This window comes from Netta rufina (genome assembly GCF_964035555.1).
Source record: "Netta rufina genome assembly, chromosome: 7".
NCBI lineage: Eukaryota > Metazoa > Chordata > Aves > Anseriformes > Anatidae > Netta > Netta rufina.
This window is the reverse complement of record NC_140130.1, coordinates 4,825,878-4,844,669: the sequence shown is the minus strand read 5'-3', so window position 1 is coordinate 4,844,669 and position 18,792 is coordinate 4,825,878. Positions and strand designations below refer to the sequence as shown.

At 45.3% G+C, this 18,792-nt stretch overlaps 2 protein-coding genes across 2 annotated transcripts; both read right to left on the bottom strand.

Moving 5' to 3' along the window:
• Positions 1 to 541: 541 nt before the first annotated feature.
• VPS26A (VPS26 retromer complex component A) lies at positions 542 to 11,695 on the bottom strand. Its single transcript, XM_084289815.1, has 9 exons — positions 11,604 to 11,695; positions 9,754 to 9,903; positions 8,127 to 8,202; positions 5,534 to 5,690; positions 5,037 to 5,201; positions 4,468 to 4,574; positions 3,398 to 3,466; positions 2,432 to 2,574; positions 542 to 852 (listed from the first exon to the last, which is right to left on the bottom strand). The coding sequence occupies exons 1-9, from the start codon at positions 11,604 to 11,606 to the stop codon at positions 739 to 741; spliced, it is 984 nt and encodes a 327-aa protein (XP_084145941.1). The 5' UTR covers positions 11,607 to 11,695; the 3' UTR covers positions 542 to 738.
• A 308-nt stretch (positions 11,696 to 12,003) lies between these two features.
• SRGN (serglycin) lies at positions 12,004 to 13,915 on the bottom strand. The gene is made up of 3 exons (XM_084290567.1): positions 13,767 to 13,915; positions 12,374 to 12,518; positions 12,004 to 12,255 (listed from the first exon to the last, which is right to left on the bottom strand). The coding sequence occupies exons 1-3, from the start codon at positions 13,855 to 13,857 to the stop codon at positions 12,060 to 12,062; spliced, it is 432 nt and encodes a 143-aa protein (XP_084146693.1). The 5' UTR covers positions 13,858 to 13,915; the 3' UTR covers positions 12,004 to 12,059.
• Between the last annotated feature and the right edge of the window lie 4,877 nt (positions 13,916 to 18,792).

The following is an 18,792-nucleotide window of genomic DNA, read 5'->3' as shown; positions in this document are numbered from 1 at the left end:
CAAAGTCACTCGTTACCGGGCAATGAACCCCCAACAGTCAGGAGCGACTCAGATGAAAGGCTTAAGGGAAGAATGGCAAAGTCAGAACTGGGGGTGGGGGCGGGGAGAGAGCAAAGATGTTTTCTAACATTCTTTGCTACCGAAATTCAAAGCTTCTTAGAAACCTTGGTAAGGTGTCTGAAGGCTCCAGTTATAGTCATAGTGCATATACATGCGGTTTGAGTTAAACCCTGTCTATTACAGTCATTAGAAGTCTTAGGACAAGTCCACCATAAACCTTTTTAGTGTGATTTAGTCATTTGCCTTACTGCCATTTCAAAACAAAACAAATGCAAATAAGCAACATCGGAAAAAGACATGCAATAAACAACATGAGAAGGGAAATGCTTTTGTTTTCACTGTATAGGTGATCAGCAAAATCAAATACACCAGCCTACCATGCATGGAAACAACTAGATTTAAGCTTACGCATATCCAAGTGCATATAACATTACCAAATAAAAGTAAATGTGCAGTATAAAATAGCTTAAGAAAGTTCCAGTGTTTGAGAAAGCACTTTATTTTAAAGGTATATACATACTTGAATGTTTAACTGAAGAATGTTTTAGTAGTATGGTAAATGCAGCACTGCAAGACGAAGGAAGACAGTTGTAATGGGAATTTTGGCCTTCTTTCCCCACAGGCTGCTGCCATCTTTAACCTGCTGAAGCATTGCAAAGTTTTTCGCCTCCTACCAGTTCACATTTCAGGTTGTTCAGCAGATGCTTGTGATTCTGGAGATTCAAATCGCTGGTGAAAGTTTGTTCGTTGTTTCCTCAGCTTCTCAGGCGCTTTTCTCCATAAAATTATTTCCTGTGGGAGGAAGCAAACACTTTTGAACCAGCCACTTACCATTAAGCCAGAAGTATCAACTATCATTAGGATAAATTCCTAGACAGAATAGGCAAAGGCTTTTGAAAAAACTCTGGATCCCCATATTTTCCATATGCACTTCCTGTTACGTAGTTAACAGAAAGATGACAATTTACATATTTAGTTACTGCCTGAATACTAACTTATCAATACTGAGCAGTCACTTCTTCCTTAACAATCCTACTCCTCCGTCTGATGCTATTTAGAAGGGTCAAGAGATTTTTCTTCCTCCTTTTCTGAAAATCCCAAACCCATCATAGCCATTGTATGCTCCAGTTACCTTCCATTTCCCACATACACCACCTTGTCTATTCTTTAGAAGAAAAATATGTTGTCACAATCCACCTGGCTTCATTCCAGTGACCTTTTTCATTATTTCTTTCCTCTAACAGGTCCTCAACTTTTGTTAATTTCTCAGTCAATTATCTTGACCTTACTACAGTTTTGAACCTGAGATAATATTGGGAAGGGACATTATCTGCAGTAGGTAGAAAAGAGCGAGCACGGAAATGCATCGATAACTTATTTTAGCCACAAAGTATATTGTCTGGATTCATCTGATTCGTGTCAGTATGGAACAATGCTAGGGCCACATGGTATGATGAATGTGACCTTCTGTCTTACATACCCTTGTATAACCACAAGTCAAAGAAAAACAGAGTGGTTAATGTATATAATTCTTGTATCTTGCAAAGGAATGTTTCAGCAATTCGTGTCAATAGAGAGCTTGAAGGGAAATGTATTTATAGGTTTTTCCTTGAAGTCTCTGATATCTGGGGGGTTTCAGAATAACTGCTAACTATTATGGCTATTGCATGGGACACTATGCAAGTCTCTGATATCTGGCCAGGAGATTAAGGAGACGGGGAGAGCTGAAAAACAACTAAAAGACAAAGCTTGCAGGGGATGTTGCACAAGTCTCTGACATACAGCCAAGTTGGACAAAGGAGAAGGACAAGAGGTAGGAAGACTATGAGCCTTCAGCATGAGAGACCCCCAGAGAGACCACCAGAGACTGATACACATGCTCCAGTAGGAGGGTTTGGATTCCGGAAACTAATTATAATAACCCTGGTTTTTTTTTTTAGAAGTAGTAATGAATATGTATTAGCCTAGGAGCATAAAAATCAGCTGCTTGATGTAACTGGTGTGCGTCTTGGTGGAGCAGAGACTCCCAGCACATTCAGCACTGTTTGCTTACCTCTATTCCTTTAATAAATTGACAACTTTGATTATAGTCCTATTTTGAAGGCTGAGCCATTTATTACATTCACAGTACAAGATTGCTTTAAGGCACTCAGCATTATATCCTTGCTGAAGTATTATCTGTCATACCTGACTTCCTCCTGGACCTCCTTCAGCAAGCTAATATTTTCTATATGGCTTCCAATACATTCAACACCAAAAATATTTATGCCATACACAAAGCATAGCTGAATATACACTCCAATGTACAGAATATCCAAAGCAGCATGCAAAACACCCCAGAATTCTGCAGTCAAATCCCTTTAGACCATACCTGTTGTTTAAAGTATCGTCTGTCTTCTTCATCCACAAGCACAAGATTTAAGAAGTACCTCACTGAAAACTTCTTGTTCACATCTCTCATTGTAGGAGTTGGGTCATAGCCCGCTAAGAAGAGTCTGATAGGAATCGATTCACCTTGAAAAGGAAAGTTGCAATTAGTTCCTGAAAACTGGGTAATGTTAACGGTCTCGGAAGCCATGTGAAATAAAGGCACCTTCCCAAGTTCTGTGCCTCTTCTTTCTGCAGGGGAAAAGGGAACACCAGACTTCCAATATATGAGGCAAGAGAACAAGAGTCCTCTCACCAGTAAGTCACTTGCACCTCATTAGGTTTCAGATCATTTAAAAGCCTTCCACACAGTCATCAGAACCAGCTCCCACTAGTAGCAGCAAGCAAGTGGAAGTCTAGATTAAAATTTGATCACACTTAGATGAGACCTAAATTACACTATCTTGTGCTACTGAAGCACCTTCACAGTACTGCTGCCACCTATGGCATCTACAAGCATTTGCATGTCTGAGTCCTGAAGTCAGGCAGTAACTGCTCAGAGCTGGAATGCTTGAATAAAAATTTAAAAAAAAAAAACCTCAGGTGAGTACGAAATCAGAGGCGGAAGCATTTTTGTCAGTAGAAGCGTGGTAACCATGCAAGACAAAAAGAAATTGCATCTGGAACTCTCTACAGCTGATCTACATCAGAGAGTCGGGTTTAAACAGAAGCGATTAAATAGATCAATCAGAATTTCCAATGGTAAGTGTAAGAATTACTAGGGTCCCAAGTAAAATTCTTAAAGTTAGTGAAAATGCCAGTTTTAAATAGGAAAATCCAATATTATTACAGCAACATAAGTAGAAAGCTGTTTTCTCCAAGAAGAGTTTACACAAGTCTCATAACCTACATATTTTTAGGCAGTTAACTACGAACATTTACCCTTCAAAATACAATCACAAATATTTACCTTTAACTGGTGCGCCATCCATTATTTCATACTTGGCAATGGTTTCAGTCTCTGTTGTGGTACTCGGTCCTGATAAAACAAGTTATCACTCTGAGAACACATGCTTCAGTTTTAAACATATTTACAAAGCTTTATCACAGCAATTTCTAGTCTGCAGCATTTAAATTACATACCACCAGATTATTTTTTGCCTTTATTTTGTATTTAAGTAACACACAGCTAAAGTGAGCAAAGCGAACTCCTAGACAGAGTAACTACTCTTTAGTATCTCCTCCCAGCACTGACACAGAAGAGGCAGTAGCCAGTGCCTCGAGGGAGCCCTCAGTATGCAGGCTTTAAATAATAAAGGACTAGCATGCAGGGTAAGGTTTGTGAAACTGTTCTGTTCCATGGGCAGTGCTAGTGCCTGACTCTGGTAGGCCACGACCAGACTAGAAACTGAAGGAGTGGCCATCCAGCACAAGAGCCACCTTTCTCCAGTGCCTGGGATGCAGCACTACCTAGTTTAGCCACAAAGCAAGCAATGAAGTAGAGCTCTCTGCTATTCCTCTCTTACTACAGAGACATCCTTGAATCTCCACGCAAACAACTCACTAGGGCCCCAGCCACTCGGGAAGGAAGTCGTGAGCCACAACCTTACTGCCTTCCTAGTCCCACACTGTGCAAGCCCAACCTGCAGTAATCGAGCTGTTTCTGCCTCAAAGCCCCTAGATGTTTTCATGATACCAGCTTTAGGCTGCCTGAAAATAATACATTTCTAGAGCAGAGGAGAGATTTCATGCCACTCTTTACCAAGCCCACTTCACTAGCTTTACTCTGCAGAGGCAGAGAGGTCTTCAGGATGCATTTTGCACCTCTTCCCTTGTTTGTTATCTATCAAAGCTGCTTAAGCTGCTGTATATTTTTTGCAAAGGTTCCATTTACATTGGTTCAAGTTCGTGAGGCCAGCCTAACATCAAAGCCCCAAGACAATGCCACAGACCTCAAGTATGATAACTGCAGCACAAAATGCAAATAGTAGTCAAACATCAAGTAAGGAAGAAGCCCATTTTGGGCTTTGCTTCTCTTACCAATTCCAGTAATCTCCTTTTTGATCAGCTGCAACTCCATGTGTTGAATTTTTATTCTCACTAAGAGAAAATAAATTTTCCCAACAATGACGTCCTTTAAGTGATACCTTCAAAAGAACAGAACAAGAGGGGTTCGTTAAATTAAAAAAAAAAAAAAAAAACACTTTTACACCTTCCTCAATCAATTTCTACAGGCAGTTACCTTATCTGCCCTTTCATTACTCAGACCTCACTTCCCCACCAAGCTAAATATCTCAGCCACACTGGTGCAATTAACACCTTCCATCACTGCAGTATTGCTAAATGAAGTACTGCAGTTTTATTCAAAAATCATAAATGCAAAAATCAAGTCTTAAGCATCTGCAGTGACCTTCCTATTAGCACTGAAGGCAGAACAGAGAAGAAAAGCCATCATAATTAGTAACCAGACAGCTCAATACCAAATCCACTGAAAGTGTCGCTTTCCTTTTCATCTCCCTAGTGCCATACTGTTCATCAAGTATTCCGTATCCTACCCTTTTCTACCAAAGTATTCATCTGAACATGTTTCATTCTAGAGTTCCACTTACTTTGACTTATTGTATTCAAACTCTATATGAAGACAGTCTTCAATGCCTACTTCCATTTTAATGGAGTTGTTTACGTCCGGGTAGGTAGCAAGCTGGTGAACAATCAGATCGTATTCTTTCACCATGTCTGACAGTCGTCTCACTATTGTCACTTTTAGAAAATACCTAGAAAGCAAGCCATAAAAGGTAACCAGAATTACATAAGCAAACATCTTCATGTTCTGACATACAGATCATTCTTTCAAAGACCACAGTAAATTATCTTTAAGACCGAGCAGAAAAGAAAGACACCAAAATACAAGACAGTGCTTTTAGGTTAAAAAAAAAAAAAAAAAAAAAGTTGTTTTTATCAACACCATGAAACAGGGCACAGTACTCACTGTTAAACATGATTTGAAATCCAAGGTGTGGGGAGGTATGAAGGTGACAAGCACAACTGCTAAGTTATGAAATATCCAGCAGGACAGGAGGGGAGAGAAGACCTAGGGGTTACAAACCTCAGTCGGACGTTGGCACCAATGTATGATTCATATGGCTTCTCAACCTGCATGAATTCAAAGTCATAGTTTCTGCTCTGGGTCAGTTCTCCAGGTAAGGCAAGTTCCTTCACTAGGTTCACAAATTCATGGGTATTGCTTTTGTCATTGAAGAGCTCTACAGTTGAGGAAGAGGAAAGGAAAGTGGGTTTCAGCATTTATTTTTAGCAAACAAAACTGTCTCTAATTTGCCAAGAGCAGATGGGAGAAGACAAAAGCAAGTAATTTGATGTGAGCAACACATTTAACCAGATGTTTTATCCGGCTTTTCAAAGTTACCTTCTGTTTTAGCAACTTAGAGTAAGCATTCCTAAAGAGCCAACCGCAGTGAAAAAGAACACATACTTGAAGCTTCACTAACATAGGATTTATTCTTTCCTCCCTTTCTTTAAATGACAGTTTAGTTAGCTTTATCAAGTATTTCTTGCCTTGCATCCTTTGTAAAGGCCATTGCTCAGTTTTGGCTGATGATGTGTATTGCTGGAAGTACAAAACTTAATGGGCTAATCTTGCTTTGCTTAAGGACATGCCGGTGATCCTAAACTGTATCCTGCAGGCCAACAACGCCTATCAAATGGTTCATCGTGACCACTGGTATAAGTTGGTCATTTGAAAACAAGTTCTTAAGACATAAGGCATATACACACCAGTATCACACAGGAGTCACATCTCCAGTCACTAGGCCAGACCACTGAGATTATTATTCATCTGTAACTCTGTGCCATGCAATCCTCACATAGATAAAAAGTTAGAGAACTATAATATCGTCATTGAAAGACTACCCACTTTAGCGCATTATAAAAGCTGCTCCACAATTCACACCTAAGAACATCAGGTAAGAACATAAGCGGCAGTTGAAGTGGTTGTGCACAGACTGAAGCATTCCAGAAGAGAACAAACAAACACAAACTTGATAGTTTATCACTGCAAATTTGACAGAAACTTCTATGTTCACTAGTAACTGCTTATTTTCTGCTACAATCAGAAATAAAAGGTGTGCTTTGTTTGCTATGACAAGCATTTAAATAACAAAAGGTCTGTTTCCTGTTGCATGTCCACTATTTTTTGTGCCAGTCAGAGAAGTACTCAGAAGAGCAGGTTTAAAATATGCTTGTGACATGCAGCTAAAGCTAGTCTCCATGTAGTGCAGAGAGAAGTCACTCTAACAGGATGTTTTTTGTATTAACTATATTAAAACTTGAAAGGATACAAAGAATTATGAACAAGTAAAATAAGCAGTGGCTTAAGCCACTCCTGTGCAAATCCTTGAGAATTTCTAAACTTGCAGCACAAGAGAAAGACCCAGAAAAATATAAAAATTGATAAACTCCATCAAGTTGAAGTCATTCAGAGAATACAAGCCATCCAGAGTAGATGAACATATATACAACTATTAGAGGGCAGACACCAGGCTGAACAAAGCTGACATATGGGAGCTCTGTTTTTTCTCCTCGGCTTCTCAACACCTCATTTCCTTTGCACTGCTGTTCCACTCTACCAGCCTGTTATGGCTCCACTGATCAGATCCTCGAAGCATAAAGCAGCAGGTGTCAGAACTCAGTCATACTTGCTGCACAAGGGTTCACACGAAGGGTAACGAAGCCTACTGACTGAGCAGAAACGGAGCAATCTGTTAAATGCCAACCCAAAAGTCAATTTTACATCAATTTTTCAGTCAGGTTTACTTCCAAGGGGAACGACAATGCAAACAGCCCTCTAACAGAGAAAGGAGGGATTTCAGCATCAGCCTCAAGAAGCTGAGGTTATTTGGACTGCTAAGAGGTTAGACACGATCAAGGTTCTTCACAGCTCAAAACAAGATCTGGATACAGTTAAAAGATAATTATGTTTATTATGTCAATACCACATCATCTTGCTAAAAAGCACACAGATCCTGTGAAGCTTCAAAGCTACTTTATGTTAACAATACAATACTACTTATTGCTTCTCTAAAAGAGAGAATAACTTGCAGAAGTGTTTTACTGTAGGCTGTCCCATCATTTCTTTTCTCTCTCTTCTTTGTCTTTCAGAGACAGAATTCAAGACTAGAATTAAGAAGTCTAGCACGATAGGTACACCTGATATTTTGGCTTGAAACCTTAAACATGAACAAAAAGCACAAGCAAGAAAAAAACAAAGTGTTTTGAGTTGGTTTTTCAAAACAGGGTCATTCACCACCTATAATAAGTGGAGAACATTTGTAAGTTACAAGTGAATAGACTGAAATACATAAAGCTGAAACACTGTGCATCGTGGTTACAAGTTTAGTTTTCAGAAATCTCGAGTGGTTCTTAATCAAGTTCTTAGCCAGAAGAAATACTTGCCAGCCCAGTTCTCCCTCACATGTACACATCTTTCCTTCCAGTGATTTTCTGACTAGCACAAATTAGTATGTCACCTGTGTTAAAATTAGTAGAATACAATCTTCCTTTGGCACTTGTCATCTGTTAACCCAATCAGGTCGCAATGGTTTGGCCGAACTGCTGACAGTCACATATGCAAAGCTGCACACACCACACCCACCTAACATCCCCTTCATAGTTTCAAAACTCACCGATCTGTCCTACAAATTCAATTCTAATTCCTTGGTGCTCTAGTCTCTTCCCATGCTGTTTAAAGGAGATGTTCACCTACAAAGGCAAAAAAAGAAAAGAGCAACAGTTAAAAGTTAATACTTTCACTTAATACAATTTCCTTTTTAAAAACTGCAAACTCTTCTCAACAGCACTACCTGAGCTTGAAAAGAACCGAGTCAAACAGCTCATTAAAAAATTAAGCATAACCAAGGCCCCACTAAAGCCTCTGAGAAAAATCTAGCCATCCGTGAGACTGAACTCAGTAAGCAGCCTTGAAACCTTTGAGCCTCACAATTAGGAACCCAACCCCTAGCTTCAGTAGAGCTCAGAGAAGCCAGCAGTGACCTCCTTGCCATCTTTGAGGGCAGAGAGCTTCAAAACATTTGGAAGTCCACAGAAGAACTCCCATTAGATGCATTCCTTTCAAGTCAAGTGCGCTCAAATCCTTTCCTCAGCAGAAATAGAAGCATTAGTCTGAGACAAATCAATGTTTCTGCGCTGGGCAGCTACTACCAGAGAAACTCCTGTACCTTAAAATCCAATATATCATTGATATCCGAGTAGAAATCACTTGAATGGTCTACGTCTGTGATGAAAAGAAGGGAAGAGACAGAGGGAAGCTGCCCTGTAAATTACTGTTCTCCCAAAACCCCTGATCCCACTGTGCTGGTGTTAGTCAAAGCTCATCAGGCATCTCTCAGGACTTGCTGATATAAGCAAGAAGTCATTAGGTCAGTGAACATGCAAAAGCCAGTTCCTTCTGTTCGAGTTTGAGGCCTGTCTTGCAAGAGTTTCACATCCCTGAAAGGATTTTTGTAGAGAAGCAAGTTCGTAACGTGGAAAGATAACTAAGGAGCAGAAAGGTGCCCAGTGATAATCAGTCAGTCACGACTGAACTAGGTACTTAGAAGTCAGTCCTAGAACCCAATAGCTGGCCCAAGCTTCTTGGAGGAAGAGTGAATCCTAACAGAAATATTCAGAGAATGACTCCAGTAAAACCAGTGATAGCAAGGACTTCTTGTGGGGGAATTCTGAGAGATGAGGAATCCCTCTGGTAATTTTAACTGCATTTCCCCACCAAGAACTCCTGTTGACTCAACAGCCAGCTGAACTGTAACATTCTGCCCCTTTGATGTAGTTCCAGAAACCACTTCAGGGCATAAAATGTAAGGCTTAGCTTCAGGGTATGCAAAGCAGGTTGGCTGCACCAGCCAGGAATTGCTCTTACACACATGGGAGCTGTGGATTTCAGAGTTCAAGGGGAAGGGCGGGTCCAGTTTGGAATAACTTTCTTGTCAGAAGCAGTGAGAGGATTGCACATGGTTGCACAAACAGCTTATTCATAGAAATAGGAAGACCAGAAAAGATTATCAGAAACAAACATGAACAAAACATTGAAAATGCTCAGTTCTGTCGGCTGCCCGAACAACTATGGTTAAAGAGACCAGCTACAGGAAAATAGTGTTTCCTTTCAGACCCAACACAACCTGAAATGGCCATGCTTGCTTATGTTTGTTCATTTCATTTCCTGTATGCATTAGCAATCAGTGCAGTAATAATTGCCACTCAAAAAAAAAAAAAAAAAAAAAAAAAAAGAAGAGTTACCTTTCCTGAAACAGATTCACCATCATAGAAGAGAAAATGCTTTTCCACTTTACCATCTTCTGTTTTGATTTCTGCCGTTTTCCGTGTTTCAGCATCATTAAGAATAACGTCAATCTCACAAACGGGACTGAAGAAGCCTCCAAGAAAACTCTGGAATGACAAGAATTAGGTAAATTACTTCACAGAGGACACCCCATTTTAAATGCAGGATCTACTTGCAGCTGTGCACCATATACTGGGGAAAAACACGTGTTTCCATGAAATTACGAAGCCGTTCTTCATTAAAGACCCAAGATAGAGCACTGACAGAAGACAGTTGTTCACCTAGCCAGTAACTGCAATCACGGCAACAAGCAGCAGTTGTACTTACAAAAGTGTGACATTTAGTATTAAAGCATGCAGCATAGCTACCATCATTACCGCTACCTTAAGATGCTAATAAATACTTGTTACCGTTGGAAACACAACTTTGGTTTCTGCCACTGCAACATTTCATGGCATTTACTGTTAAACCAGCAATTTCACTTTGAAAAAATTAATCCCTTCTAACCACACGCACACACAAAAAAAAAATCTTGTTAACAAATTTTTTCCACCTGGGTGAGGATTTGAGCTATTACGTCAAAAATACGCATTGTTTGATCCACACCATAACTTACTGCGTGAACAGCAGCAACACGCTGACCAGAAGTAAGAGGAATGATGGAGCAAAGCGAGGTGAGAAGAAACAGCTATCAGGGGAATATTACAGAAGCTCCTGGCTGGCAAAGTTCAATAAGGAACTTTTATTTGCTGCCTCTTCCTACGCCCGGTAATTCTCTTCGGGAACAAAGAGAGCATTAGCGGGCTCAGGAGACAGCAGCTCTTCACAGAATCTACCTTAACTACGCAACCCTGCCATCAGATGCCTCGCATGTTGTAAGTCTACCTGTAATTCTGCTCCAGGCACCGATGTGCTGTAAGCTGTAACTGTCTGTCCTCACCTTGCAGCAGCGTTCTCTAGGCATCAACTTTTGAGCGTTATCAGACAAGAGAGCAGGGAAGATCATCTTTTGACCTTGCACAAACATTTCTTACGAGAAACTGAAAAACATGTCTGGCAGCTCTGTGGGAAACTCGACAAGGTTGGTGTGAAATCCCAGAGTTTTCCTAGGAATTAGGCGCTAATCTGCTTTGATGTTCTGAAGCAGACAACGCTTCCCCAATTCAGGACAACGTTATGTTTTTAAGAAAGCATTTTGCTTTGAGAAGTTACACTTGGCTCTCAGTAAGAGCATCGGCTTTAGCTGGTGGATTTCGGTATAGATGTAACAGTCACCCTCATTTCACCAATTTAACCTCACGGAGCGAAAACGCACATATTCAAGGTATCCTGGGGACCTCAAGTTTTAACTGTTTGATTAGTAATAAACGGAAAAACAAATCTAAAATACAGTTTAATATGAATAGAGCTGCCTAGCAGCAGGAAGACCGAGTAACGTCTCACAAGACATGGTACAACACGGAGCTATAGGACAGCGATCCCCACAAGCCTGAACTGCCCGGGGGTTCCCTGAAGGGGCAGGCAGCCCCGGCTGCCCCCACAGCCGTGCCCGGTAACCGGAGCCCGCTCGGGGACCCCTCAGATCCTCTGAGGAAAGCAACGGCAGCGGGGCGGGCAGGTGGGCAGCCTGAGCGCTCCCCCAAGCAGAAGAGGCCGAGAACGGGCGGAATAAAGGCTCCGGCAGCCGCCCCCACAGCTTTCCAGCCCCTTTTTCGCCCGTTTTTCGCCCGTTTTTCGGCCGTTCCCCCCCCGCCTCAGGCGGCCCCTCAGGGCCGGCGGTTGGCGGCCCCGCCCCGCCCCCACTCACCATGGCCGCTGCCCGCCGCCGCCGCCGCGCGCCACCAGCCCCCGGCCCGCGCCCCTGTCATGTGACCCTCCGCGCCGCCACGGCACGCCCCGCCCACGCGCCCGCCACGCCCCCACCACGTGACCCGCCCGCGGGGCGGGGCGGGAAGGAGGCGGCGCATGCGCGGAGGGAAGGGGCGGGAAGGGGCGGCTGTGGGGGGAGGAGCAGGGGGAGGGGTGGTGGCGCTGAGGGGGAGTGGCGGGTGTGTGACAGCGGCGCAGCCTTCAGCCTCCATAAACGCCTTTAATGTAGCAAAACAGCGCGGTGTTCAGCCCCAATAAACGCTTTTAATGTACCAAAACAAGCCAGCGTCCAGCCCCAATAAAGACATGTACTGAGCGAAAGCCGTTCAGGGTTATAAGGCAAGGGTTTTTATTGAGCGGTGGCGGGGGTGGTCCCGTCATGGCGGCCGGGGCCCTAGAGGAGCAGAGCCTCCTCCGACAGCCGCAGCCCCAGCCCCGGCGGCAGCTCGGGTCCCCGGGCAGCCCGGGCAGCCGGGATGGCCTCGGCTCCTGAGCCCGAGGCCGGCTCCATCTCCAGTGCCGTGTCCAAGCCGGAGCCCGATTCCTCCTCGGAGAGCGGGAAGATGTCGCTCATCTGGTCGCTCTTCACCCTGAAACAGCAGCGGGTTCATTACACGCCCACCATTTCCCACATTATTTACCAAATATCACGCTCACGGGGCCGGACGAGCCACGGCCCTGCACGCCCACGGCACTGCGCGCACTTACGGGGACGGGTCGGCCACGGGAGGCAGGATCCTGTTGGCATCGCCATGGGGCAGGAGCCAGGGCGCCTTCTCCTCGATGCAGTTGGGGGACCAGGCGTCGGGCCGGCACCTCACCCTCTTGTACCGCGCCTTCTGCACGGGGGCACCTGTGGGAGCAGCCCGCGTTAGCCACCCGCACCCACCGGTCCCGACGTGGGTGTCACGACGGCAAAATTACCCAACCCCACCGCCACGGCTCGGTGCCCCCCAGGAGGAACAAGTCCTCCAAAGTTCCTTGTTCCTCCCGGAAGTCCTTTGGAACAAGTCCTCCAAAATGACCAAAAGGAGAACACGGGGATGGAAGCAACAGTACAGCATCTTTCTTTCCAGTCTCGTTTAATTAAACTTGTTCTGAAGCCTCCTGGCACATCCTCCTCCTTTCAGCACTCTATGTAATTTTTCTCAGTTTCTTGGGAATATCTGTCTGTAATTACGGCTCTCTATTGCTCCATGTACTGCCACAATGTGCTAGATGACTTACCGCTTCCTCCTACACTCTTCTGTCAGAGAAAAAGTCTCTCAGGTAGGATTTCCTGCCGCTTTCGCAGCATATTCCCTTTTCTTATTTATTTCTCTTAGCATCTTATGGAGGTTTTTTATAACAACAGCAGCAACAGAAGAAACAACCAAATACTTTGTAAATAAGCATTATACAGAAAGCAGGCTCTAAGCTCGGAAAGCTCCTCCTCAGAGCACAAACAGCAGTAGGTGCATAATGAAGGCTTCTCCCTGCCATAGCCATAGTTTGCCATAGTTTGGCAAGAAATTATCCTACACATCGTTGGTAAGTGCCACTCTCTTACAAGAAAGGAATCCACAAGGCATTTGTCATCATGAATCAACATTTCCTTTTCGTTGTTTTAGTGCTGCGTGTTGCAATTTTTTCTGTACTGAATAGACCGTTTAATTTCCTCACACTTACGTCCAATTTCGTTTCCTCCCTCCCACAAGTAGAGCAGAGGAGTTATGACATGGGGACTGCAACAGCCTTACTCTAGAGCTGCGTAACAGAATATCAGGAGATAATCCGACCCTTGACAAAGGGCTGGTTAAAAATATCTATATCGGCATATATTGGATAGATGTGTACATAGAGTAGCTTATTTTACAAAGTCTTTTTCTTAGACGGGTTGGGTGAGGGACGCAGAAATGTTCCACTAGCAAAAGGCACCGTTTCTTCCAATTCTCCCTTCAGAAAACAAGAAGCTAGCAAAGCAGGTTTCCTAAGCAGACCTCGTTCCTCCCAGAAGAAGGTCAGTTTGAAAGATTCTCCCTTAAATTTGGAGGCTGCTTCATTGGCCCACACTGCCTCACCCAGAAAGAGGATTACAGAGAGAACAACCGCTCGGCGTTACCTTGCGCTGTGCATCCCACAAAGAGGATTACACAAACGGCCAGGAAAATCCTCCTGCTACATCTGACTGGGAGCTGCATTTTGGCTGGCATTCCTCCTCTCCCCGCCAGCCTCCGCTGCGGCCTCGCGCTTCAGAAATACAGTGAGGCGAGGAGACCGACTTTTAGACAAGGTTTCCGAAACCTCAAACCCAACCCATAACCTGCGTCACCGCTTCCTGATTGACTGAAGTGAGGCATGTGTGGAAAAGCCCAGTGCTCCGGCCCCCCACTTCCCCACCGGGCATCGAAATCCCCACCCCGGTGCTGCCCGCGGGCAAAGGCAAACCCACGACAAGCCCACCAGGCACACGGGCCAGGCACACATCCCTGCCCACTGCCCTTTCCTCCAGCCCACCGTGTTGTTGCACTGGCAACTTTTTCGTTGGGATTAAACCAGCCAGGCTTGAGTTTAGCCAAGAATAAATCAGGCACGAGAAGGCAACGGCAGTGATGGGTTTTTTCTTACTCATACCACTCCCCACCAGGTTAAGCCGGGCAGAGATGTGGGGGCCAGCATGCTGCCAGCACCTCCCGCAGCACCGCGGAGCACGAGCTGTCTGTGGTGAATCTATTTTTATGAGGTGGAAAGTCCACCGAGGCCCCGGCGGTGCTTCTGCTCAGCGGTGACTTTCCCTGCGATGCTCCCTCGGATTCACTGCCCGACAAGGGGCTGCGAACTCTTCCCATTTGTTTTCCATTTCCACACGTGGTTTTTCCAGCATGGGAAAACCAGGAGACTCTAAGCTAGCACGAACAGACAAGCTTGCAGGCAGCAGTTATTTGTACCGACTTCTCTACTTTGTATTTTTAGCATCAACTCCGTGTTGGTTTTTGTTTTTGTTTTCTTTGCTTTTTTTTTTTTTTTCTTTTCTTTTCTTTTCTTTTGAGGTGGTGCTCAGCACATCAATAGGAAACGGAGCAAACATGCAGGGTGTCGTCCCTGCCGTCACACCTTTGACTTTTCCGCTGGTCACGGGCTCACGGAACCTTCCCAGGCCCCCCCCCAGGACTGGGCTGTGTCCGTGTGGGCAGGGGAACAGCTCACAGCCCCCTCTGCAACAGCAATAACCCTGAAATGTGCCATTGTGGGGCTATCGGAGCGTCCTACTGCCGCCGTGCTGCTGCTTTCAAATCACGTGTAAGGCAGATTAAGGGCTTTGCATTTTTCTAAGGCATTAATTTGGGGGCAGGGAGAGGGAGGGGGCTGCTTCTGGCCCCTTGCGCAGACACCTGGGATTCCTCCCAGGGTGCCCAAAATGCCTGGAAATAGCCTCAAAAGCAGAGAAGAAACATCTCAAAAGCTCAAGTGATGAACAACGCCTCAGTCATAACTCGCAGGGCTGTTTTATCTCCCAGTGTACCTCAGGAGTGATGAGTAATTTTTAACATCAGTAAATTGCGATCATGCTGTGAGAGTGCCCAGCGTGAGGGCACCTATCCTGCCATTGACAACGGGGGATTTAGGGCAAGAAAATTCCCTCCTGGTGGCCCCGTATCATGCAGGTACAGGGGCGAGGCGTTGTCCACCCAGAGGGGGGTCCTGATAAAGAAGTTTCTCATTCATAACTGCTCAGAAATCAGATAAAGCCCAACTGCTGTGGGGTCACTGCACGCTCAGGGGTCACTGTTATCTACACAAACATATTACACATCGCTGCGTTATCTGTAGGTCGCTGTGCTGGGGACTGGCGGTACAGAAAGGCTACATGTGCTGAGCAGCGCTGGAAAAGAGGCTAAAGGGAGAAGGATGGCCACGGGCATCACAGCTCGACAAAGAGCTGATGAACCCAGGATTTGGGACCCTTGAGGGGATTTCTAAGTCCAGGATGGATCCTCCACCCTGGCTGTGGCTGAGCCCAGTGCCTGGGATGTTGGCGCACAGCAGCCCGCAGGGTACAGCATCCCTCTGCCTCTCGTGCCGTAGCCTCTTGCCTCCAAGGGCAGTATCAGGACCTGGCCCGTGAAGATAAGATTCAGATCTCACAAGAAGTCATTGCCGCTCACGTGCGTTGCACAGAAATCTGACGTTTGCTGCCATCTAGATCGCGCAGAAGAGCAGCTCCCTGTTTTTTTCCCATGATAAAGGCCAACAGACACCCAGAGAGAAAAGCCACAACTGCACGGGCACCGAGCGCTGCGGATGGTCCACAGGAAGCTGCCACCAGCGATCTTGGCTCTGTCAAAAACAGAGCTCTGCCAGCCTGGGACTGGATTCATCCCATGTGGTGCTCCCAGCAAACGCTCTATTAGGGTGAGGACAGGCTGATGAGGGTGGTCACACTCAGGAGCCCCTCCTGCTAGCAGAACTTTGTGCCTTTATGGCGTAGAGCGAGGTGTGCTCTTACTAAAGCCCTAAGTAACATAGGCAGCTTGGCACCGTAAAAAATAAGACAGAGCACGTGGAGAAGTTCAGGAGAAGGATTTGAGAGTTATTTGCAAATACAGGAGGTTGTGCTGTTCCTTATCGTCCCCTCCTCTCCCTGAGCCTGCAGACCACGCTGGGCTGGTGGTCATCAGCTCCAGCATCATCCCTGCTGTCCTCTCGTCTCTATTGCACAGAACCTGATGTCACTTTTGGCCCATCAGTGCCTCCGTTATGTGCAAAGTCCTGGTTTTCTGGCAGAGGGAGGCTCTGAGCCGACCTGACTGCCTCCTCTCGTGGGCTGCTCTGAAGCATCCCTGGAGGCTGCTGGACTCCTCTGGAGACGGGCTCCAGGCGAGCAGAGTTTCATGGCCAGCACTCAGAGCTGTGGGAGAGCCTGTCTGGGAACCACTTTCTCTTCCTCTCCTCTGAGAGGGTTAACTTACAGGAAAGCATCTTGCTAATTCCTTCTTTTTGCCCCCTTTGTTTCAGACGGGGACGTTGGAGCTCTCTGACGCACGCCCTCGCTGCCCTCTCACGGTGCCCAGTGACTGACGTCTCGCTCCAACTTGTCCTTCGCAGCCTTCCACTCATCACTCACCCAATTCCTTTTTGTTCTGTCAGCAAAGCCTACTAATAGCTCTAACAGCGAAATACTTGCATCACTGCTCGACGTCTCTTTCGCAGTGTCAATGAGCATGTGAGGAGACTTTCAGCATTTCTGTGCACCAGATGAGAAAAAACCTCCAGCACTAGACACGTGAGCACAAAACACCTGAACAATTGTGCTCTTCCAAGCTGCTGTCAGTCACTTCTCCAGACAAACTCGAGCTATTTTGGTGGCTGTAAAAGGGGCTGTGCTCAGTATTCCCTCCCCGCACAGTCTCTCTGGTACAACGCTCACCTCTTTGGCTGTAAATCCCCAACTGTGAGCTTTTGGAAAAGGGCAGGCAGGCAAATGGCTCTTGGTAGGAAATCACTGATTGCTCAGACATCTCGCTGGGATGAGGAAGCGCGAGACGTGATCAACTACACAGCGAAATTAAAAAGTGCCAGCAGGCACTTCGAAAGAGTTACTTGGAAGCACATGAGCCACGTTTTTAAACGGAATTCAAAATCTGCATTAATTATTCCTGGCAAGCTCTAAAGTAACCTAAAATGTTGCAACTGAGGAGGAAAAAGTTGACAAATGCTTCCAGCCACAAATTTACACACTTGATGTTAACATAACAGTCTTCACTTCTGTAACTGCAAGGCTGCGAAGGGGTCAGCCTCAGGGACGCCAGCCGAGGTGGGGGTCCTGCTGGTGGGACTGGGGCTGGTTCTGGGCATTTTATAATTAAAAGTTCCACAGAAAACATCAAAGCAGCAGTGATTATCTCAATCTTTTAGAAGAAACACACAAGTAAAGCTCATCTTCACGGAGTGCTGAGCAAAAGGGAAAAAAGAAAAAAACAAACCAAAACAAAACTGAAATGCCTGAAGCCGTAAGTTAAGCAGATCAGCCTTGTATCTCGTTGTCTGATGTTGAGCTTAATCAGGCTCCTGCAATGTTTCCGGACGTGGGGCTGCTGCAGCGATCACACCCAGTGCCAGCTCTGCACCGATACATCGAGGCATCTGCCTGCAGATAGAGGAGGAAGTCATCGCCTTGCCAAGATCACGTAAGACTGTCCCCCTGGGGGCGCGGGGGACACATTTTCCTGATGGGAAAGGGGAAGCGAGGGCTCGCTTCTCAGTTCCCCTGATATTTCAGCCAGTGTAAGGGAGGAGAATGGCAAAGGACGCGGCCGTTCTGCCACTCTCCTCGAGGGAAAAAGGGAAAGAGCCTCCCTCCTTCCACAGGCTTTGGGGTGAGACAGAAAAAGGCAGTGGTTTCATTCCCTGTCCTGAACCATTTAACGAGCTTCCTGATCCACCCACTTTGTAACGCGTAAAGCGTCTTTGCTAGTATGAGAATTGAGAGCATTTTAAGTTAAAACGAAACTGTTTTTAAACAAAACAAATTGTCTCCAGTGAGTGTTGTGCTCTGTCTGAAGAAGGACGCTGAGGTTATAGCCTCCACGTCTAGGAGATCTGACACTTGATATGCATGCTGCACAAACATGGGCTGCTTGTAAACCTCACTGCTCCACGCTGGGTAAGGAGAAAAAAAAACAGCAGAACAACAGAGAGGAGTTTTCAGTGGCACGAGTTTTTTTGAGGTACAAAAAAGAACAAAACGCAGGTTAAATGGAGTTCACGGGAATCTAATCTTTAATTAATCTTTGAAATAAATGCCTGACCTCACACATACTTCACAGTTAAAACTCAGCATTCCTGAAGGGAGCTTTGCTGCCTAATCCAGCAAGTCCCCTCCTGGCCTCCCTCCCTTTTTTTAAGCTACTACACCATCTGAGTCCATTCCATCAGATAGTTTAACAAATAGGAAATATTCAAGAGGTTTCTATAAAAAAGACATGCATCGAAGTCCCACAACACAATGTGTTGCAGTGAGCATCTGGCACGAACTAGTCTCAGGAATAAAATATGTTCAGCTGGTAGCAGTCTTCAGCTTTTACTGTAGGAGATGAAGAACAGACATGAATGGTTTCTGGAACATTTCCCTAAATGTAATATATAAT